This window comes from Schistocerca cancellata, chromosome 6, assembly GCF_023864275.1.
Source record: "Schistocerca cancellata isolate TAMUIC-IGC-003103 chromosome 6, iqSchCanc2.1, whole genome shotgun sequence".
Lineage (NCBI taxonomy): Eukaryota > Metazoa > Arthropoda > Insecta > Orthoptera > Acrididae > Schistocerca > Schistocerca cancellata.
Genome location: NC_064631.1, coordinates 51,125,655 through 51,149,121, shown reverse-complemented (window position 1 = coordinate 51,149,121; position 23,467 = coordinate 51,125,655). Strand labels below are relative to the sequence as shown.

Below are 23,467 nucleotides of genomic sequence, written 5' to 3'. Positions count from 1 at the left end.
GAATCCAGCACGACACAAGAATTACTCTCGTCTGAATGGAGGACTCGAACCACGTATTCTTTCTTATGCTGGTTCGCTTTCCGCAAAGTCCGCAATGAAACTGCAACGGTATCTCAGTGTCGACACTCCTCTTACGAAGTTTTACAGACTTCGCAGCACCACAGTCAACACAGTGCCTCCTTTCCTCGTCCGGCAGAAGTCCATATTTGCGGCAAAAAATCAAACATTTGTCTATGCTGGATATGCATGGAATTAGAGTTTTCCATGTCAGACAATCCGCAGAAGAAACGTAAGAAACAGCAGACATTACACTCGTTATCGACAGAAACCGTGTGGATTTCCCAATAAAATCACAAATAATTACGGCGGACATATGATGTACACGAACTAAAGGAACAACGGAACACTGCTAAAAATGATCACAAATAATTGATCATAAGGTCCGCCACGAGACTACCATAATCGATTTACTATCGCATGTTCGATATGTATTGTTTGGACCCCTCCGACTTCGATAGGCAATCATTCTTACAAGGGAACCTCCCCATCGCACCCCCCTCAGATTTAGTTATAAGTTGGCACAGTGGATAGGCCTTGAAAAACTGAACACAGATCAATCGAGAAAAAAGGAAGAAGTTGTATGGAACTGTGAAAAAAGTAAGCAAAATATACAAACTGAGTAGACCATGTGCAAGATATGCAACATCAAGGACGATATGAGCTGACGAGCGCCGTGGTCCCGTGGTTAGCGTGAGCTGTCCTTAGTTCAAATCTTCCCTTGAGCGAAAAGTTTAACTTTTTATTTTTCAGACAATTACTATCTGTCCGTCCGATGCGAGGTAACTGCGCCGTAGTATGGGGACGTTACACCTAAACAAACTTCGAAATACACGAACTCAGTCGACTACAGCGCACGGAAGAGAGAGTATTCCTGCAAACGAGGCTCCGTGGCTGGCAGTTGACTGTTCGCTACTTTGGACGAGAGTGCATTAAATACGTGAGATGTATTCCGTGGGCAATATGAATTCAGCAAATATAGCTCGCGACTTCAACAACAATCGCACGGTTGTGAGGTGCGGTCGCAAAACACAGACACTAAACTTATTACAGTGAACAGAGACGTCAATGAACGAACGGACAGATCATAACTTTGCGAAAATAAAGAATGCACACTTTTCACTCGAGGGAAGACTTGAACCAAGGACCTCTCGTTCCGCAGCTGCTCACGCTAACCACGGGACCACGGCGCTCCTGAACTCAACCACTCCTTGATGTTGCCTATCTTACGCATGGACTACTCAGTTTGTATATTTTGCTTATTTTTTTCATAGTTCCACACAACTTCTTCCTGTTTTCTCGATTGATCTATGTTCAGTTTTTCAAGGCCTATCCACTGTGCCAACTTATAACTAAATCTGAGGGGGGTGCGATGGGGAGGTTCCCTTGTTAGAAATTACCCAGAGACGTACAGTACAATACGGTGTAGCAGTACCAGCACAGTATTTTCTGGTTTCTGGATTAGAAGGGGACGTCATGAGCAGCCATGAGCTGCGAGGTCATCTGACCTGAATCCCCATGAGTATTTCCTATGGGGATATCTAAAGTCAGTTGTGCATGACATCCCAGTGGATACGGAGATGGAATTAATTGCCACAATTGTAGCTGCTCGTGACGTGATTCGAAACACACTACGGATATTTGTCAGCGTGCGTCAGAATCTTGCTCACCGATGTCATGCTGCCATTGAGGTTGATGGCCGTCAGTTTCAGCTCATTTTGTAAGATACAGTACGAATGATACGTCCATTGTGTCAGTTATGGTATTTGCAGTTAACTAATGTAAATAAAAAGGTACACGGTAATGTGATTTTATTACTACTATCTCCTTAAGCTGGCTTCTCCGACCCCAAGTTCTCTAAATTGTTCAATGGAGCACCCTCTATGTCCTGTTTTGCGCGTTCTTACGAAAACACCCTGTATAACTCCTCCCAGTTATGCGTGAGTTTTAATATTAATCACTGTACCTGAAGAAATTGAAGCTGAAGCTCAATGCACATCAATGCGCAGGGATTTCTCCTTCACTTACACAGTGCAGCGCTGGTCATTCTCAAGTGAGTATATATACGGCGTAGGAGCAGTGGTATTCATTCTGGGTGTTCACAAATTTTTAAATTCAGATAGAGAGTGCGAAATTAACTTCATCTGCTGTATAATAATTGTGCTTATCAACCAATTAATACAACTTCAGTCGCTTTCGTTAATAACAATAATAATATGCATAATTTGTCTGAAAAAAGGAAGAATTGTTTTTTGTGGAATTTTGTTCTTTTGCACATAATTAAGTACAGTTTATGGCAAGAACAAAATAATGTTTAAGCTTTCACTACTCGCTGTTTCTCATTTTTGTATAAGGGGCCTTCTAATTTTTTTGGACAAATGTACAAGATCCCTAATTCATGTATTAGTTAACGGATTAGCTTCCGGGCTGAAAATCAATGTTGCGTTGCATCTCCACAACAACTTATGCTTATTATACACTTGTTTGTGAAATGTTCGCTTGTAGTCACACGTATTTGATTTCATCGCTTCCTGTGACAACAGATCTGGTCAGGAATGCCATAGCTTTTTTTGCGGCTAACTTCTCCTGGCAACTTTCTTTTCTGTTGGCGCTTAATACAGGTTCAATAGAGATGATGTTGACACTCCACAGGAAAGCCGATTCCTGCACAGCAGACAACCCACTCCAAACACAAACTGCCGTTTGCGGGAATGCTGAAATTCAAGTGATACTATCTACCAACAAGGTCACTTGACTAGAATACAAATGAGGCACTGATAGCCATAAGAGCCAAAAGCACACCGTCATCGACCCCCCCCCCTCTCATATTTAAGTGAATATCAGAGAAATCAGTGAGATACCATTTCGTGAATGTTCAGATACACATGCAATGTGGGCCTACAGTACAGATAAACCTGATCGACCATAAGATCAACACATGTCAGAAGCAGAAATAAATGCTACAGTCTCACAATCGACGACGATGTGATTTAAAGTTGTCACCGCCTCAAATGTATTACTATAGGACAAAATTCAAAACTTAATGTACTATACCTCATTCATAATCTCACAAAATAGGTTTTTCTATCAGCTGATTTGCGATCTTACTTTACTATATAGCGAGTGAATTCACATATCTGCGGAGTGTGCTACCGCCTAGTGGGATGTATATCGAAGGTAGATAAAAGTGCTGCAGCAGCCTACCTCCTGGTGGCACTGACATCAACTTGTACTTGAGTGATATGGGGCTAGCAGCGCTCTCAGTGATCTGTGCACATTGTTTAACAAATCCATGTTTATTTGGCCCGTAAGACAATTACGCCACATCAATTGCTCATGCACAGAGCCGGCCACGGTGGACGAGAGGTTCTAGGCGCTACAGTCTGGAACCACGTGACTGGTGCGGTCGCAGGTTCGAAATCTGCCTCGGGCATGGATGTGTGTGATGTCCTTAGGTTTAAGTAGTTCTAAGTCTAAGTTGTAGACTTCTAAGTTGTACAGAGTTTCAGGGAGACCATAAGGGAACAATTGACAGGAATGGGGGAAAGAAATACAGTAGAAGAAGAATGGGTAGCTTTGAGGGATGAAGTAGTGAAGGCAGCAGAGGATCAAGTAGGTAAAAAGACGAGGGCTAGTAGAAATCCTTGGGTAACAGAAGAAATATTGAATTTAATTGATGAAAGGAGAAAATATAAAAATGCAGTAAATGAAGCAGGCAAAAAGGAATACAAACGTCTCAAAAATGAGATCGACAGGAAGTGCAGAATGGCTAAGCAGGGATGGCTAGAGGACAAATGTAAGGATGTAGAGGCTTATCTCACTAGAGGTAAGATAGATACTGCCTACAGGAAAATTAAAGAGACCTTTGGAGATAAGAGAACCACTTGTATGAACATCAAGAGCTCAGATGGAAACCCAGTTCTAAGCAAAGAAGGGAAAGCAGAAAGGTGGAAGGAGTATATAGAGGGTCTATACAAGGGCGATGTACTTGAGGACAATATTATGGAAATGGAAGAGGATGTAGATGAAGATGAAATGGGAGATACGATACTGCGTGAAGAGTTTGACAGAGCACAGAAAGACCTGAGTCGAAACAAGGCCCCCGGAGTAGACAACATTCCAGTAGAACTAATGACGGCCTTGGGAGAGCCAGTCCTGACAAAACTCTACCATCTGGTGAGCAAGATGTATGAAACAGGTGAAATACCCTCAGACTTCAAGAAGAATATAATCATTCCAATCCCAAAGAAAGCAGGTGTTGACAGATGTGAAAATTACCGAACAATCAGTTTAATAAGCCACAGCTGCAAAATACTAACACGAATTCTTTACAGACGAATGGAAAAACTAGTAGAAGCCGACCTCGGGGAAGATCAGTTTGGATTCCGTAGAAATACTGGAACACGTGAGGCAATACTGACCTTACGACTTATCTTAGAAGAAAGATTAAGGAAAGGCAAACCTACGTTTCTAGCATTTGTAGACTTAGAGAAAGCTTTTGACAATGTTGACTGGAATACTCTCTTTCAAATTCTAAGGGTGGCAGGGGTAAAATACAGGGAGCGAAAGGCTATTTACAATTTGTACAGAAACCAGATGGCAGTTATAAGAGTCGAGGGGCATGAGAGGGAAGCAGCGGTTGGGAAGGGAGTGAGACAGGGTTGTAGCCTCTCCCCAATGTTATTCAATCTGTATATTGAGCAAGCAGTAAAGGAAACAAAAGAAAAATTTGGAGTAGGTATTAAAATCCATGGAGAAGAAATAAAAACTTTGAGGTTCGCCGATGACCAGACACAGCAAAGGACTTGGAAGAGCAGTTGAACGGAATGGATGGTGTCTTGAAGGGAGGATATAAGATGAACGTCAACAAAAGCAAAACGAGGATAATGGAATGTAGTCGAATCAAGTCGGGTGATGCTGAGGGTATTAGATTAGGAAATGAGACACTTAAAGTAGTAAAGGAGTTTTGTTATTTGGGGAGCAAAATAACTGATGATGGTCGAAGTAGAGAGGATATAAAATGTAGACTGGCAATGGCAAGGAAAGCGTTTCTGAAGAAGAGAAATTTGTTAACATCGAGTATAGATTTAAGTGTCAGGAAGTCATTTCTGAAAGTATTTGTATGGAGTGTAGCCATGTATGGAAGTGAAACATGGACGGTAAATAGTTTGGACAAGAAGAGAATATAACCTTTCGAAATGTGGTGCTACGGAAGAATGCTGAAGATTAGATGGGTAGATCACGTAACTAATGAGGAAGTATTGAATAGGATTGGGGAGAAGAGAATTTTGTGGCACAACTTGACCAGAAGAAGGGATCGGTTGGTAGGACATGTTCTGAGGCATCAAGGGATCACCAATTTAGTATTGGAAGGCAGCGTGGAGGGTAAAAATCGTAGGGGGAGACCAAGAGATGAATACACTAAGCAGATTCAGAAGGATGTAGGTTGCAGTAGGTACTGGGAGATGAAGAAGCTTGCACAGGATAGAGTAGCATGGAGAGCTGCATCAAACCAGTCTCAGGACTGAAGACAACAACAACAACAAGTCTAGAGAACTGATGACCTCACATGTTAATGTTAGAGCCTTTTTTTTTTTTTTTTTTTTTTTTTTTTTTTTTTTTTTGCAGAAGCTCCCCAAAACGTGCACAAGTGAAGGCTTGCTCGTGACCCTGTTGTCAAGTTTCACGGAGTCCAGAGTAGCAATATGCAGCACAGCGCTGTAGATTTAGTGCCGTGTATTTCAGTTTACCGCATGTACATTACGTTTAACTATATTCAAAGAAAAATAACCAATAAACCTGCAAAGTGTCAAAAGTTAGTGTGTTCACTTGCTCTTGTGCTCTTAGACAGCAGCAGCCACTCCATAGGAATAATAAAAAACATGCGATACTTCAGTTACCAGAATTTATTAAATTTGGTTGTATAACGTTTTTATTATAAATATATGTATATATTCGAAACAACAAGATGTACAATGTGAAACAGCCCTGTGAGCGGTAGTTGCCATTTCTTAACACTTTATGGTTTAGCATGCTGGGCGAACCAGATCTCACCGACCTCTGGAATTAGCTGTTCCGCTCGTACGCTGCGATGCTCTCAACGCTAATTGCTGAAAGAGCAGCCACCAAAATTCGCCTTACAACTGCGAATGACTCCCATATCAAAGAACTTAGAGTGCGGTTGATCTACTTGTCATAATCATACAGAGTCATAAAGTCATCGAGTTTAGGCGTGTGCTGAGGGAAGGATGTGAGGAATGATGAAAACTTTTGCCGACAGGTGGCCTTCGTGAGTGCTCTGCGCTTTTCGATTTTCTTCACTGTCACAGAAACTGAATATGTGCACGTGGACATAAGTTTGCTAGAACTGTGTGTCGCAGTTCTAAACAAAAAAAAAAAGAAAACGAAAACGCCTTTATAGATGCGTGAACTCTTCCCAGTATAAAACAGTTGCAGGCTATTTATGTGAGCGTGGATGTCAGGTAACTGCAAAGTCGCTGGATCGAATCTCGCAGTAACAGTGTTTATTTTTTTTATTTTATTTAAATTCCATCTTTATTAACAAATATAAATGTTAATTAACAAATATTGAATAATAATTTTTCTATGAAAATAATATATTTTTATTTTTAATTACTGGATATATCAAAATAAATTATTATTTTATACAGGCATGCAAAATGTCTTGTTATTGAATTGTTAAAATAGCTTATTTACATTAAAAATATCATTCGATGTCTATAAACAGAACAACATTTGATTTCTCTTTGACGTTTCGCATTTTTGCACCACGTTTTAATTTATTATGAATACTGTTATTTTCATGCAGTTAGTAATGAAATTGAAAATGAAAAGATATTTTTTATTAAAAAGTATGACTCAGTATTTGTTAATTAACATTCGTATTTGTTAAAATATATTTAAATTGAATAGAAATTAAAAATATGTTGTTACATACTAGTTTCGAATCAGCGACCGCATAACTGCCAGTGCTTATGATACAAATTCAGCTACCCACGACTTTGTTTATAGCTAGCAAAAGTTTTTTTTACTAAACAGCCCTAGAAAATCCTATGATTTTCAAAGGCGATTTTTTCGAGGTTTTTGAGAACTGCGTCGTACTGTTTCAAGGAACTGATGTCAGGGCACTGATTCAAATCCTATCGGCATGTGCAGAATTGAAGAGAACAGGACAGTCTGTGAGGTGCGGTTGTTAGTTGCAGTGCATTGGGCCTGTACAACTCATATATTCCAAAGAATCCTTACCACCAGTTAAAATGTACGGAACGAAAACATTGGTCCGATCACTGCGTCGTTACAGGGCGTGCTGAAATTCCATGCTTAGAGACCATAGTGCTCTGTCAGATCACTGGGACTCCCCTCGTTGGCTCCCTGTGGGTGACACACTGTATACGCCCCGACGTGGTGCTACATCGGGCGCGACTACAGTACTGTTGGCGAGGGAAGCCCCTTACAGTTGCAGTGGACCTGGCGCTGCCGCTTCGCTAGTCTTCTTAACCAATCACATAACGCAATTTTGTGCACAGAGAGGTCCATAAAAATGTAGACACGCTTTGATAGTCGATATTACTGGAACAAAATAACATACCATTACAATTCTTGCACGGGGGAAGGTTATTTTGTGTGTTCAAAGTGACCCCCATTAGCAGCCAAAGAACGGCGATGCCGCTGAACTGTTGACTGATCTACGGCTGTCAGTGCTGCCGGCATGATAGCTGCACAGGACGCCTCGATGGTTTCTCCGAGCTCGTTCAGTATAGGTGGTTTCAGTTGATAAACTTCATAGGTAGAAGTCAAGAGGTGTAAGGGCTGGAGACCGTGGTGGGTACTCAGCAGCTCCTCTTCGACCTATCCATCGTCCAGGTAGATTTTCATCCAAGTATGCTCCGATATCTCTGTGGTAGTAACGCGGAGCGCCATCCTGTTGTAGGTAAAATCTTTTATTTCCAAACGCCTCTCGGATGACGGTTAAAACTGATGTTTGCATCGTATGAAGATACACCTCGCCAGTTACGCTACCTTCAAAGAAGAATGGGTCAATCAAACCGCGCGATGGCAGACCACACCACACATTAACACCCGGTAGATGAATATGTTTGTTCACGTGAACGTGAGGCTTTTCAGGAGGCCAGTACATGCAGTTGTGGCGGTATACAGTACCGTTTAGTTTGAATAGTGCCTTGTCAGACCAGATAACCATCCCAGCAAGCTGTTCATCCTCGCGAAGCATGTCTTCAAACCACTCGCAGTACTCACGGGTCGTCCTCGTTCACAGCGTGCAGCGACCGTGAAACGTATATTTTCCACTCTGCAGCCTTCAGAATACGTCGTTCGTTCGATCGGCTCACCCCTATTTCATGTGCAAACCTGCTTCACAGATTTTTGAGGTGATCTAGCCAAATGTTGCAATGCAGCAGCGCTGGAAACTGGACGGGTTGATGTTTTTGGTCTGCCAGACCTCTCCTTATACACTTCACGAACAGTAACGTCTGCTTAAAATGTATCCCGAATACGATAAATGGTTGTACGTGTTGGTGGCTGAGTTCGTACACATTACGACATTGCCATTGTACCTCCATCATGTTTTCGTACTTCCAATACTACGTCAATATAGCTTTACGTTGCTCAAACGACAATCTCATTTCATTCAGTCATATGCTGGGAAACGCGTGCCAAGAAATGTTGAGAAAACAATGGATTTCGGCACTGTGCAAAATTGCAACAATGTGTCATTTTATTCCAAAAACAATAAATAATGGTTCGAATGGCTCTGAGCACATGGGACTTAACATCTGAGGTCATCAGCCCCCTATAACTTAGAACTAATTAAACCTAACTAACCTAAGGACATTACACCCATCCATGCCCGAGGCAGAATTCGAACCTGCGACCGTAGCGGTCGCGCGGTTCCTGACTGTTGCGTCTAGAAGCGGTCACCCCGGCCGACGCCTCCGCAGTGTTGTCGCTGTTGAAAGCTGGCAATAGTACTGCCAGCTGTTAGGGAACTTCTTCTGCCGTCTCGACTAAACAGGTTTACAGGTAGTTCAGGACACAACGAGAGACGCTATTCCACTCACGAGCATCTGAATAAACGAGAGATACTGTGTTCAATAGCGGGTGCTATAGTCGCCACAGCGAATGGAGTAGTTTGTGTGGCAGGGGACTGGGATATCAATACCACTTCCATTCGCCATAAGAGCGACATTTGAGCACAGCGTGGGCAAGACGCGTCGGAGATTCCAATCCCGAGATCGTGAAGATCCCTTGTTTTTAACGCTCCCCCACCATGAAGTTATTCGGGGAAGCTGTTCAGTTATTCGGAGAAAATCTCAACCTCTAGCATCAAACTGTCGTTGGCTGCGATTTGTTGATCCCTGGGGTAGTCATCGACCATCGCGGATTGCAACAGTGGGGCATCGCCAGCCCATTCCTCGTCAGCAACAGGTGAGCTATTGCTCGAACGTTCGGAATTCCCTCCTGGCTATACGGTGGAAGCAACACGTGTGACTGTGCACCGAACGTCACGTGGTACACAGATTACGAGTGGTACCAGAACACTGCCTTCGCAGGCTCGAAGTTTCGTAAGAGTTCCCCTGCACTAAAGCATTTAATATCTCATCCCCGCAATTTGCTGATATAATATACAATAGAATCTAAAACGAAATGGAAGATCTGGCAGGTGGCGAGCAATCTGGCTTTAGGAAAACTAAAGTCGCCAGAAAGGCAGTTCACATCTACATTCTGTGAACCACTGTTAAACGCATGGCAGAGGACACGTCCCATTGTAATAGTTATTAGGGCTTTTTCCCATTTCGTTGACGTATGGAACGCGGGAAGAGCTCAATAGCTTAAACGCCTATGTCCGCGCTGTGATTGGTCTAATATTTTCTACTACAGTGCGAGGTAGTAGATTGTAGTATGTTCCTAGATTCATCACGTTTCGTTCTAGATACTTTCTAAGTACGTAATTTTCATGAGATAGTTTGCGTCTATCTTAAAGCGTATGTCAGTTCAGTTCTTTGAGCATCTTCGTGACACTCTGCCATGGTCGAAAATACCTCTGACCATTTGTTCGGCCCTTTGTTTACCTTTTTTATATCCCCTGTTACTCCTATTTGTTATGAGTCCCACAAACCTGACTAATGTTCTGGGATGTGTCGCACCAGTGTTCTTTCACGCTGTCTGCTTTCTAGACTGATTGTGTTCCCCTAGTATTCTACCAGTGAAACGCAGTCTGCCACATGCTTTACCTACGACTGATCCCATACGCTCATTCCATTTCATATCCTCACAGTCTTACACCCAATATTTGCGTGAGTTGGCTGGATCCAACCGTGACTCATTTATATTATAGTCATAGCATACTATGTTTTTTTCGTATTGTGAAGTGCACAGTTTGACATTTCTGAACATTTAAAGCAAGTTGCCAATCATGGCATCACTTTGAATTCTTATCAAGCTCTAACTGAATACTGTACAGCTTCTTTCAGACAGTACTTCATTATAGATAACTGCATCATCTGCGGAGTGTCCGAATTTACTATTCATTCATGTACACGAACTGCAACGGTTCCCGTACACTTTCCTCGGACACACCCAAAGTTATTTCTACACTTGTCAATGGCGCTCCGTTCAAGATGACATGCTGTCTCCTCCCTACCAAAAAATATTCAATCTAGTCCAAAATTTCGCTTGGTTCTCCGTATGATGGTAATTTTAGTAGATGTGGTACCCAGTCAAATGCTTTTCTGAATTCGAGAGATATTGCATGTACCTGACTGCCTTGAACCATTGCTTTCAGTAAGTCCCTTGATCAAAGAGTGAGTTGGGTATGAAAAGGTTATTCTGGTAGAGACGCATTATGTTTGACATCATACTAGGTGCAAGGTGTTCAAAATCCTCACAAAAGCCATTGTAAGAAGCAGGGAAAGATGGATAATAGGTCGTTTATACGAGAACCAAGAGGGCACAATAAGAATGGATAAGAAGAGCGAAGTGCTCGGATTGAAAAGGCATAAGGCAAAGACACAACCTGTCTCTCCTACTGCTCTCACGGAAGAAGAACTGACGCAAATAAAGGAAAGTATGTTCAGTAGGATTAAAATTCACGGTGAAATAGACAAGAAGATTAAATTCGAAGATGACATTGCTGTCATTTGTGTAAGTGCCTATATGAATGAAAATAACAATTTAATGAGCACAGAATGTGGGTTGGAAACAAGCCACAGAACTCTTAAAGTAATGAGGAGCAAAAAAATGAGATTATTGGTGAACTTAATATAAAGGTTGCGAGTATGTAGTAGACGAAGTGGAGGAATTCTACAACTCCGGAAGCAAATAGAGGAAACAAGGAAATATAATAAGCAGGCTTTCTCGCTAAAATAAGTTGCTAGCATTACAGGCCTTAATTTGGGAAAGTAATTTTTGAAAAAGTGGTATTACAGCATAGTATTGTATGGAAGTAAATAACTCTTTGCGGGAAAACTGAGAAATAACAAAATCATAGTTTGAGATGTGGTGTTACCGATGGCTATCGGAAATTAATGGAATTGATAAGATAAATAAGGAGGGTTACTGCAGAATTGGCGAGGAAAGGAATTTGTGTCAAAGACTGACTCGATGAAGGAGCAAGATGGTAAGATATGTGTTAAGATTTCAGAGAATAAATTCCATTGTACTTGAGGGAGCAGTAGAGGCGAAAAATTATAGGGAATACATCCAAAAAAGGTGGGCGAAGGCATGGAGTGTGATTGCCGTTCTGAGATGAAGAGTTGGCACAGGAAAGGAATTCGTGGCAGGCTGCATCAAATCACTCAAAAGAGACTGATGACACGAAAATAAATATGGGTACACACTTATGTCGGGGTACGAGTACATCCCAAACCGTATCTAGATTACCAAACGGAAACATGGGATGAACTGGACACTATTGTGTCCATAGTTGGTATGAGGGGGCGTGTTCAGCCAAGAACACTCCAAAGAGATGGGGGCAGGAGGAGTTGGATAGGGAGATAGGCGGGGAGGATGAGATAAACAAAGGGGAAGGGGGGCGGAGAGGGGGGGGGCGAGTAAGAAACAAGCACATAAGGGAGAAGGAAATGGGCATAGAGAGTGCGAGGAGGGGATCGACGAAGAAAGGAGAAAAGGAAACGGTCAAATATATGGGGAGGAAGGAGTCAGAGAGAAGTTTCATGTCCCTTCTCAGTATTAACTTTCTATACTTATACGACGTAACGTCATCCAGAATTTAGCACCTACCTTATAATTACATTCTCTCTGGCTCCTTCTCTTTATTATACGCTTTGTCGTACGTTTATTCATATTTAAAGGGAGTTAGCATTCATTACATCAAGTGGGAATTTTGCCCACGTCTTTCCGCAATTTTTACGATCGTGCAGTGGCGATGCTACCCTGTACACTGTACGGCATCGTCAGCGAACAATCTTATACTTCTGCTTGTCGTTTATATACTGAAGGGCCAAAGAAACTGGTACACCTGCCGAATATCGTGTAGGGCCCCCGCAAGCACGCAGAAGTCCCGCAACATGAAATGGCATGGCTCAACTAATGTCTGAAGTAGTGCTGGAAGAAATTTTCACCATGAATCCTGTAGGGCTGCCAGTAAATCCGTAAGAGTATGAAAGGATGGCGATCTCTTCTGAACAGCACGTTGCAAGGCATCCCAGATATGCTCGATAATGTCTATGTATGAAGACTCTGATGGCCAGCGTAAGTGTATAAACTCATAAGTGTGTTCCTGGAGCCACTCTGTAGCAATTCTGGACGTGTGGGGGGATATCGCATTGTCCTGCTTGAAGTTCCCAAGTCCGTCGCAATGTACAATGGACATGAATACACTCCTGGAAATTGAAATAAGAACACCGTGAATTCATTGCCCCAGGAAGGGGAAACTTTATTGACACATTCCTGGGGTCAGATACATCACATGATCACACTGACAGAACCACAGGCACATAGACACAGGCAACAGAGCATGCACAATGTCGGCACTTGTACAGTGTATATCCACCTTTCGCAGCAATGCAGGCTGCTATTCTCCCATGGAGACGATCGTAGAGATGCTGGATGTAGTCCTGTGGAACGGCTTGCCATGCCATTTCCACCTGGCGCCTCAGTTGGACCAGCGTTCGTGCTGGACGTGCAGACCGCGTGAGACGACGCTTCATCCAGTCCCAAACATGCTCAATGGGGGACAGATCCGGAGATCTTGCTGGCCAGGGTAGTTGACTTACACCTTCTAGAGCACGTTGGGTGGCACCGGATACATGCGGACGTGCATTGTCCTGTTGGAACAGCAAGTTCCCTTGCCGGTCTAGGAATGGCAGAACGGTGGGTTCGATGACGATTTGGATGTACCGTGCACTATTCAGTGTCCCATCGACGATCACCAGTGGTGTACGGCCAGTGTAGGAGATCGCTCCCCACACCATGATACCGGGTGTTGGCCCTGTGTGCCTCGGTCGTATGCAGTCCTGATTGTGGCGCTCACCTGCACGGCGCCAAACACGCATACGACCATCATTGGCACCAAGGCAGAAGCGACTCTCATCGCTGAAGACGACACGTCTCCATTCGTCCCTCCATTCACGCCTGTCGCGACACCACTGGAGGCGGGCTGCACGATGTTGGGGCGTGAGCGGAAGACGGCCTAACGGTGTGCGGGACCGTAGCCCAGCTTCATGGAGACGGTTGCGAATGGTCCTCGCCGATACCCCAGGAGCAACAGTGTCCCCAATTTGCTGGGAAGTGGCGGTGCGGTCCCCTACGGCACTGCGTAGGATCCTACGGTCTTGGCGTGCATCCGTGCGTCGCTGCGATCCGGTCCCAGGTCGACGGGCACGTGCACCTTCCGCCGACCACTGGCGACAACATCGATGTACTGTGGAGACCTCACGCCCCACGTGTTGAGCAATTCGGCGGTACGTCCACCCGGCCTCCCGCATGCCCACTATACGCCCTCGCTCAAAGTCCGTCAACTGCACATACGGTTCACGTCCACGCTGTCGCGGCATGCTACCAGTGTTAAAGACTGCGATGGAGCTCTGTATGCCACGGCAAACTGGCTGACACTGACGGCGGCGGTGCACAAATGCTGCGCAGCTAGCGCCATTCGACGGCCAACACCGCGGTTCCTGGTGTGTCCGCTGTGCCGTGCGTGTGATCATTGCTTGTACAGCCCTCTCGCAGTGTCCGGAGCAAGTATGGTGGGTCTGACACACCGGTGTCAATGTGTTCTTTCTTCCATTTCCAGGAGTGTAGATGCATGTGATCAGACAGGATGCTTACGTGTCACCTGTCAGAGTGAAATCTAGACCTATCAGGGACCCCATATCATTCCAAATGTTTACATATGCCTGCATTTGAATATGCATGCCTATACCAGTTTCTTTGGCGCTTCAGTGTAATGCATCTTTTATGTATATTTATAACATTAGAAGTCGTAGTAAGCCTCGTTGGATCCGATCCAGTGTTGCTTAGGGTTCTGCTGATCATGCGCTATCCAATATAACGTACTGGGTTCTGTCAGGCAAATATTACTTGAGCCTCAACTTATCAGCGAAGGCACCCTACGTCTTCGTATCTTGGCTAGTAGTCGACGATGCGTAAGAGTGTAACGCCTTTTGGAAATCTATGAAGATGGAATCCACTTCCTCACCTGTAATTATTTTTGTAAGACATATATTGTAATATTTCTTCCCATATTAGAATGCAGCAAAATTAAACTTCAAACAAAGAAACGCGTATGTTATTTACATATATTCGCCTTTCTTGCGCCATTTATTTAATCATCATCATCATCATTTAAGACTGATTATGCCTTTCAGCGTTCAGCCTGGAGCATAGCCCCCCTTATACAGTTCCTCCATGATCCCCTATTCAGTGCTAACATTGGTGCCTCTTCTGATGTTAAACCTATTACTTCAAAATCATTCTTAACCGAATCCAGGTACCTTAACCTCGGTCTGCCCCGACTCCTCCTACCCTCTACTGCTGAATCCATGAGTCTCTTGGGTAACCCTGCTTCTCCCATGCGTGTAACATGATCCCACCATCTAAGCCTGTTCGCCCTGACTGCTACATCTATAGAGTTCATTCCCAGTTTTTCTTTGATTTCCTCATTGTGGACACCCTCCTGCCATTGTTCCCATCTACTAGTACCTGCAATCACCCTAGCTACTTTCATATCCGTAACCTCAACCTTGTTCATAAGGTAACCTGAATCCACACAGCTTTCGCTCCCATACAACAAAGTTGGTCGAAAGATTGAACGGTGCACAGATAACTTAGTCTTGGTACTGACTTCCTTCTTGCAGAAGAGAGTAGATCGTAGCTGAGCGCTCACTGCATTAGCTTTGCTACACCTCGCTTCCAGTTCTTTCACTATGTTGCCATCCTGTGAGAATATGCATCCTAAGTACTTGAAACCGTCCACCTGTTCTAACTTTGTTCCTCCTATTTGGCACTCAGTCCGTTTATATTTCTTTCCCACTGACATTACTTTCGTTTTGGAGATGCTAATCTTCATACCATAGTCCTTACATTTCTGATCTAGCTCTGAAATATTACTTTGCAAACTTTCAATCTAATCTGCCATCACAACTAAGTCATCCGCATATGCAAGATTGCTTATTTTGTGTTCACATATCTTAATCTCACCCAGCCAGTCTATTGTTTTCAACATATGATCCATAAGTAATATGAACAACAGTGGAGACAGGTTGCAGCCTTGTCTTACCCCTGAAACTACTCTGAACCATGAACTCAATTTACCGTCAACTCTAACTGCTGCCTGACTATCCATGTAAAGGCCTTTAATTGCTTGCAAAAGTTTACCTCCTATTCCATAATCTTGTAGAACAGACAATAACTTCCTCCTAGGAACCCGGTCATATGCCTTTTCTAGATCTATAAAGCATAGATACAATTCCCTGTTCCATTCGTAACACTTCTCCATTATTTGCCGTAAGCTAAAGATCTGGTCCTGACAACCTCTAAGAGGCCTAAACCCACACTGATTTTCATCCAATTGGTCCTCAACTAATACTCGCACTTTCCTTTCTACAATACCTGAGAAGATTTTACCCACAACGCTGATTAAAGAGATACCTCTGTAGTTGTTACAATCTTTTCTGTTTCCATGTTTAAAGATAGATGTGATTACTGCTTTTTTCCAGTCCGATGGAACCTGTCCCGACTCCCAGGCCATTTCAATTATCCTGTGTAGCCATTTAAGACCTGACATTCCACTGTATTTGATGAGTTCCGACTTAATTTCATCCACCCCAGCCGCTTTATTTCACTGCAATCTATTGACCATTTTTTCCACTTCCTCAAATGTGATCCTATTTCCATCATCATTCCTATCCCATTCTACCTCGAAATCTGAAACATTACTGATCGCATTTTCACCTACATTGAGCAACTCTTCAAAATATTCCCTCCATCTGTCCAAGGCATCCACAAGATTCACCAGCAGTTTTCCTGAGCTATCCAAAATACTTGTCATTTCCTTCTTACCTCCCTTTCGAAGACTGTTAATTACACTCCAAAATGGTTTTCCAGCAGCTTGACCCATAGTCTCCAACCTGTTTCCAAAGTCTTCCCACGATTTCTTCTTGGATACTGCAATTATCTGTTTGGCTTTGTTTCTTTCTTCACCATAACTTCCTCTGTCTACCTGGGTTCTGGTATGTAGCCATTTTTGATACGCCTTCTTTTTCCTTTTACAGGCTGCCTTGACTGTATCATTCCACCAAGCTGTTTGCTTCATCCTACTTTTACACACTACTGTTCCAAGACATTCTTTAGCCACTTCTAGTACTGTGTCCCTGTACCTTGTCCATTCCTTTTCCAATGACTGTAACTGACTACATTCAACTAACTGGTACCTTTCTGAGATCGCTGTTATGTACTTGTGCCTGATTTCCTTATCCTGAAGTTTCTCCACTCTTATCCTCCTACATATGGACCTGACCTCCTGCACTTTCGGCCTCACAATCCCAATTTCACTGCAGATTAAATAATGATCAGTGTCATCAAAGAATCCCCTGAATACACGTGTGTCCCTCACAGTCTTCCTGAATTCCTGATCTGTTATTATATAGTCAATGACAGATCTGGTTCCCCTGCCTTCCCAAGTATACTGGTGAATGTTCTTATGTTTAAAAAAGGAGTTTGTGATTACTAAGCCCATACTGGCACAGAAATCCAAGAGTTGTTTCCCGTTCCTGTTGGCCTCCATATCCTCTCCAAATTTACCCATAACCTTTTCATACCCTTGTGTTCGATTTCCAATCCTGGCGTTAAAATCACCCATGAGCAGAACACTGTCCTTGTCCTTTACTCTAACAACTACATCACTGAGTGCCTCATAAAAACTATCCATCTTATCTTCATCTGTCCCTTCACAATGTGAATATACTGACACAATCCTAATTTTTTTGCTAGACACTGTCAAATCTATCCACATCAGTCGTTCGTTTACATACCTTATTGCAACTACGCTGGGTTCCATTTTTTTCCTGATGTAAAGCCCTACACCCCATTGTGCTATTCCTGCTTTGACTCCTGACAGGTAGACCTTTTATTCTCCCACTTCCTCTTCTTTCTCACCCCTTACCCGAATGTCACTAACAGCTAAAACGTCCAGCCCCATCTTACTTGCAGCCTCTGCCAGCTCTACCTTCTTCCCAGAGTAGCCCCCATTGATATTAATAGCTCCCCATCTCATTACCATTTGTTTGCCAAGTCGTATCTTAGGAGTCCCTGGTTTGTCAGTTAGAGGTGGGACTCCGTCACCTCCAAAGGTCCGAGGCATTTTGCTCTGATTATTGCCAGCATCATATTTAAAGTACCAGGGAAGCAGGTTGCTAGCCTTACGTGCCCCGAGTCCCATTGGGTTTTACCCCTAACGGCTGAGGGACTAAGCGGTGGATTTGGTAGTCTTTGCCGTATGAGCACAAAGGTGACCACGACTCAGAATATGTCCGAGATGCCCAGCCTTATTCCAAAGTAACTGGTATCCCGACTGTCGGGACCACTTACTTGGCCACTCATACGTTGCCCGTGGTTCATGAACTAGGAGATGACTACAGGAACCCACACCATGAACCACATTTATTTAATATTTGGAAGAAATAATTACAGTACAAAACAACCTTCTCACTTACGTTTTACTCTCTTTCCACCTCGTCTGATTTATTACGTGTTGTTTGAAACACATATCTGTCCCTTTTTCATGAATTATGAACGTCAAAATACCTTTTCATAACTCTTCATCACACAAGTGGAACAAAATAAACATGTTCAGATGAAAGGGAATAAATTTAGTAAGAGATCAGACTTAATATATTTACGACTTGAAAGTAAAAAATAGACTAAGTAAAAAATAGACTAAGACCCATCATAGCAACTTTACAAAACGAAAAGAAAATACAAGTTAGGAATGAATTTTCACTATACAGCGGAATGTGCGCTGATATGAAACTTCGTGGCAGATTAAAGCTGTATGTAGGACTGGGAATCGAACCCACGGGCTGTGGCTAAGCCATGTATCAGCAATATCCTTTCTTCCAGGAGTCTTAGGCCTGCAAGTTTCGCGGGAGAACTTCATTGAGGTTTGGAATGCTGGAGATGAGGTACTGGCAGAAGTAGAGCTGTGAAGGCGAGTCGTGAAAAGTGCTTGGAAAGCTTAGTCGGTAGAGCATTTACCCGAGAGAGGCAAAGGTCCTTGTTCGAGACCCGGTCCGCCTCACAGCCTTAATGTGCCAGTAAGTTTCGTGAACTGATATTGTTTATATGACGAAGACATAACACATGCGGAACTGCAGTTGGCTTGCAACTCATGTATTACACCTACATGTACATGGATACTCTGCAAATCACATTTAAGTGCCTGGCAGAGGGTTCATCGTATTAGCAATCTTGCATATCCAGCAATAATGTTCGAGAAATAGAAACTTTTTGATTAAAATAATTTTCTAATTTGTACATTAATTTTGATGAGAGTATATATATTCAGAAGCCAGAAAATAAAAGTTATAGGAATATATACGGTCCATTCACACTAATGTGACCACACGTCAAAAGCCTGAATAACCACCATTTGGAACATGGACTGCTGCGAGACGTGCAGGAAGAGCGTGAGTGACGTTGTGGAAGGTACGAACAGGGATGTGGAGCCATGCTGACTTCAGTGCTGTGGCCATCTGCTGTAGGGTTCTTGGTCGAGGGTGAATGGCGCTTACAACCCGATCGAGGTGGTCCCACAGATTATCGATTAGGTTTCAATCGGTGGGTGTCATGGCCAGTGGAGTGCGGCATACGCATCCTAGTGCTCTTAGAACGAAGTGCGTGTACATTGCGAGCTGTGTGACATGTTGCATTGTCCTGCTGGTAGATGGCATTGTGCATAGCTTTGGTCACCAAGGATAGATGCATACTTCTGTTGATCCATTGTGTCTTCCAGAATGACGAGATCACCCAGGGAATACTCCCCAGACGATCATGCTCCCTCCTCCGGCCTTCAGCCTCCGGACGATTGTTGCAGGGTGTCTCCTTTCAGTCGTTTCACGCCGTGCGCGCCAACAGTCATCTGCCCTACAGAGCATAAAACGTGATTCATCTCAAAAGGACACCTGTTGCCACTCAGTGCACGTCCAGTTGCGTACTAGCGTGCAAATTACAGCCTTCGACACTGATGAACAGCAGTCACCATAGCTCTGCTGTTGTCTGCTGCGGCTGCCCATACGCAGCAATTGTTCGCTGAACTGTCGTTGAGGAGAGAGACTGGCGGGAGCCCCTTAGTTCAACTGAGCGATGCACCACAGCTGCTTTGCCGCAGGTTTTGGATTGTGGCGCTTTGCCATGCACGATTTACTTTAACCGCGGCGGTAGGTGAACAGCCCGTTTCGGAAATGCTTGCACCATTGACCCGAAAGCCAATACTCATGCCCTTTTGGACGTCAGATAAAGCTCTCCGTTTCCGTGTTCTGACACCGACTGCGCTGGCTGTCGCGACCTCCACTGCTAGTGCTGCCACCTGACACCTGTGACTGATTATTGCACGTTGACGTCGTACACAGACGGTAGTAACATGAATATAGTTGGAGCTTGTAGCATCGGTTAATTTTTTTTTTTTTTATTTTACAAGAGAACGTTCCAAAATTCGAAACTAACTGTAGTTAATAACTTTTTAAACAAAATATTTTTTTGGAAAAGAAATGCTGACCCTCAGATGCGGAGAAAGGAGATTTTAATTGAAGTATGTGAATGCTAACACACAGACCTCATCTGTGTTGAAGTTCTATGGAACATACATTGAGTGGCCATCGTAATTTCATTATAGTTAACTAAATAAAATGTTTTTAATGAATCTACCCGCACTGTTACAATCAGGAGAATGGTAACAGAGTACTGAATAATAAAGTTTAATTTTCAATATCTCGAGCAAATTTTCGAAAATTTCAGGAATAAACTGATTTAATAGACGAATGAAGTGTTATTTGAATTGTTAGTTCTTTCTACTTTTCGTAATTAATTTGTTTATTTTAAAATAAATATAGTGATGACGAACCTTTATTGCAGCATATGAGATATATCTATTGTACTCGACTATATCATTAAAGATACTTTTCTTAGATACAGTCTCTGGTCAATGAAATAATTAGTTAAATGTTCTCACATGTCTCGTGAGATTAGGTGTAACTTCGTATCGAGTTCTCTATTTAAGACTGGTACTACAGTAATCCAAATTTGCCTCCTCCTCACTCCCCCAGACACGTTTTGTTATGAATTCCTCTTGAAGAATCCTTTAACCACACACTCGAGTCCGTTGAGGTACGACAGTGTTATCGGCGCTGGCTAGCGGTGTAAAATTAATTGATAAAAGGTGCTTATAAAAAACGTTAAGCTGTCATTTTGTATTGGAAAAGGTGTTTTGCCACACTGCTTCTTTAGTGGTTTGGTAATCAAGTTGAAAAAGCTGCTTCAGAGTTAGGGAAGAGAGATTAGGGAGAATAATTTGAAATGCAAACGTAACTTTTTACATCCTTAATGAGGTCAATTTTATTTTCAGTGCAGTGTTGTCACACAGAAGCAGATAAAGAAACGAGCAGAACAGTAAACTATAGACTGGCACAAATGACGCTACATCTGACAATAAAACTTTTTTTTTCGACCCACAAAACAGTTTCACATTTAAGAATGCATTTAATGCTAGCTGTTTAATATATTCAGTAATAATTTTGTTATGAGTAATCATTCTTCAGTAATATTCAGAGATGTTTTTTAAATACCAGCTATCAGTACACAGCCGTTCAACACGGTGTGTATGTGTGTGTGTGTGTGTGTGTGTGTGTGTGTGTGTGTGTGTGTGTGAACGCGTGCGCGGGAGAGAAAGAGAGAGATACTGTGTGACTGTACACTGTACGAGTGCAAGAGAGAGACCGAGAGTGAAGAACAGAACTGATAAAAAAAGGTCATTAAGGTTATTATAAATATAAGCAGCTGTCACCAACACATGCCCCTCCGCGGTACTGGATGCCAGTAAAAAAATTTTGTTTTTAATAAAAAACCATCCTTCTCTCTTCTTTCCTTTAATTCTTAGTAATATAGGCAATGAATGATATACTTAGGTTTAAATGCATACATCTACTAACTTTCAATATCATGAGTATTGTCGTATCGCTTGTTTTAATTAGTAAATTATACATCTTAGCAGTAAAAGGTTAAAAAGTACTTTTTAATAAATGTCCAGATTTTCTGCATCTAAACCTGCTTCGGGAAAATGCCCATTTATAAATTCCCCGCCACTGCTGCTGGCACTGCTGCACCCAGCCTCTCCACCAGACGCCTTAGAGTTGGTCGTTGCGTGTGCCGCCAGAGGACGTGCTGACGACGCCGGAGGCGCTGTGGGGGTCCGCGGACGGCTCGCACGTGCTGTTCGCCACCTTCAACGACTCGGAGGTGCGCTCGCTGGCGTTCCCCTGGTTCGGCGCCGGCGCGTCTTCTGGCGCCATCTCGGGCGGCTTCGGCACCTGGTCCACCTTCCCAGAGTCGCGTAGCGTCCGCTTCCCCACGGTGAGTAGTGCGCTGTGTTGCTCTGTCCAACCGAGCTCCCCACCAGTTATGCCACCCTCAACTCGTGACGCTGAGCAGCAATGCGGCGAGATACAAAATTGTTAAGGCTTTCGTGGCCACTTGTTGACAAACTGCCTATTGGCTTCTGTCTCGGGTTCTTCGGCCGACGTTCATCTAATGATTTTTCTGACGTTTCGCCAGCACGAGTGGCTGGCATTGTCAAAGCTTTACCCTCCATTGCCGGTGGTGAACTAGAGGCGAGCTCGCGGCCGCAGGCTATATGTACCTGGCGTGCCAACGTCCGAGGGCTTCTCCGCGGTCATTTCCGGTGCGGTTCTGCTCTTGCTACCTGCGTCGGTGGTTCGCTGCAGTACGGGAAGCCAGGATCCGTTTACCTTAAGGCTTTCCTCTTTCTTGTTGAAACTGTTCGCGTGTTTTTGGATTTCTACAGCTTCTCTGAACAATCGCGTGTGATAGTGCTTCTCTACAGACAGAACTTCCGTGTCAACGAATTTAATTACGTGGTCGGTCTCATTCAGTGCGTGCTCTGCCACGGCCGATTTCTCCACCTGCCCCAACCTGCAATGTCGCTTATGCTCTTTGATCCTGGTGTTAATGGATCGTCCAGTCACTCCGACATAAACTTTTCCGCATGTGCAAGGTATACGGTATATTCCCGACATTGCAAGTGGGTCTCTTTTCTCCTTCGCCGATCTAAGACACTCTTTGATCTTCCTTGTCGGTTTGAAAATCGTCTTTACGCCGTGTTTGCGCAATATACAGCCGATTCTGTCCGTCACTCTGGGAATGTATGGCAGAAAGACCGTACCCGACATTTCTTTTTCTGGTTCCTTACTTCGGCGAGTGTTTGGCTCTGTTACACTTCTAATGTAATTTGTGGAGTACCCATTGCTCCTCAGAACAGCTTCCAGGTGTTGCATTTCTCGTTTGAGGTGTTGACGCTCACATATTCGTCCTGCTCTCGTTACGAGCGTACTAATCATGCCTCTTTTGTGGCTCGGGTGGTGGTTTGACAGTTTGTGCAGGTATCGGTCCGTGTGTGTCGGTTTTCGATACACGCTGTGTCCCAGGTTTTCGCCGTCCCTTGTGACCAGCACATCTAGAAATGGCAGTTTCTTGTCCTTTTCTACTTCCATAGTAAATGTTATGTTGGCATGGAGGCTGTTCAAGTGTCTCAGGAAGTAACCGAGGTGTTCTTCACCATGCGGCGAGATCCTGGCGCTTCTAAGCGTGAGTCCGAACTCCACCGATAAAATTTCGGAACTTT

The 23,467-nt window shown here is 43.5% G+C and overlaps 1 protein-coding gene across 4 annotated transcripts in view; it reads left to right on the top strand.

Moving 5' to 3' along the window:
* Positions 1-23,467, top strand: part of LOC126191140 (inactive dipeptidyl peptidase 10) — a 1,759,372-nt gene that overhangs the window by 1,484,353 nt on the left and 251,552 nt on the right. For all 4 annotated transcript variants that reach the window (XM_049931893.1, XM_049931895.1, XM_049931894.1 and 1 more), the window contains exon 9: positions 21,983-22,179. In XM_049931893.1, the coding sequence (XP_049787850.1) occupies positions 21,983-22,179 (197 nt within the window). The remainder of the gene's footprint in view (positions 1-21,982; positions 22,180-23,467) is intronic.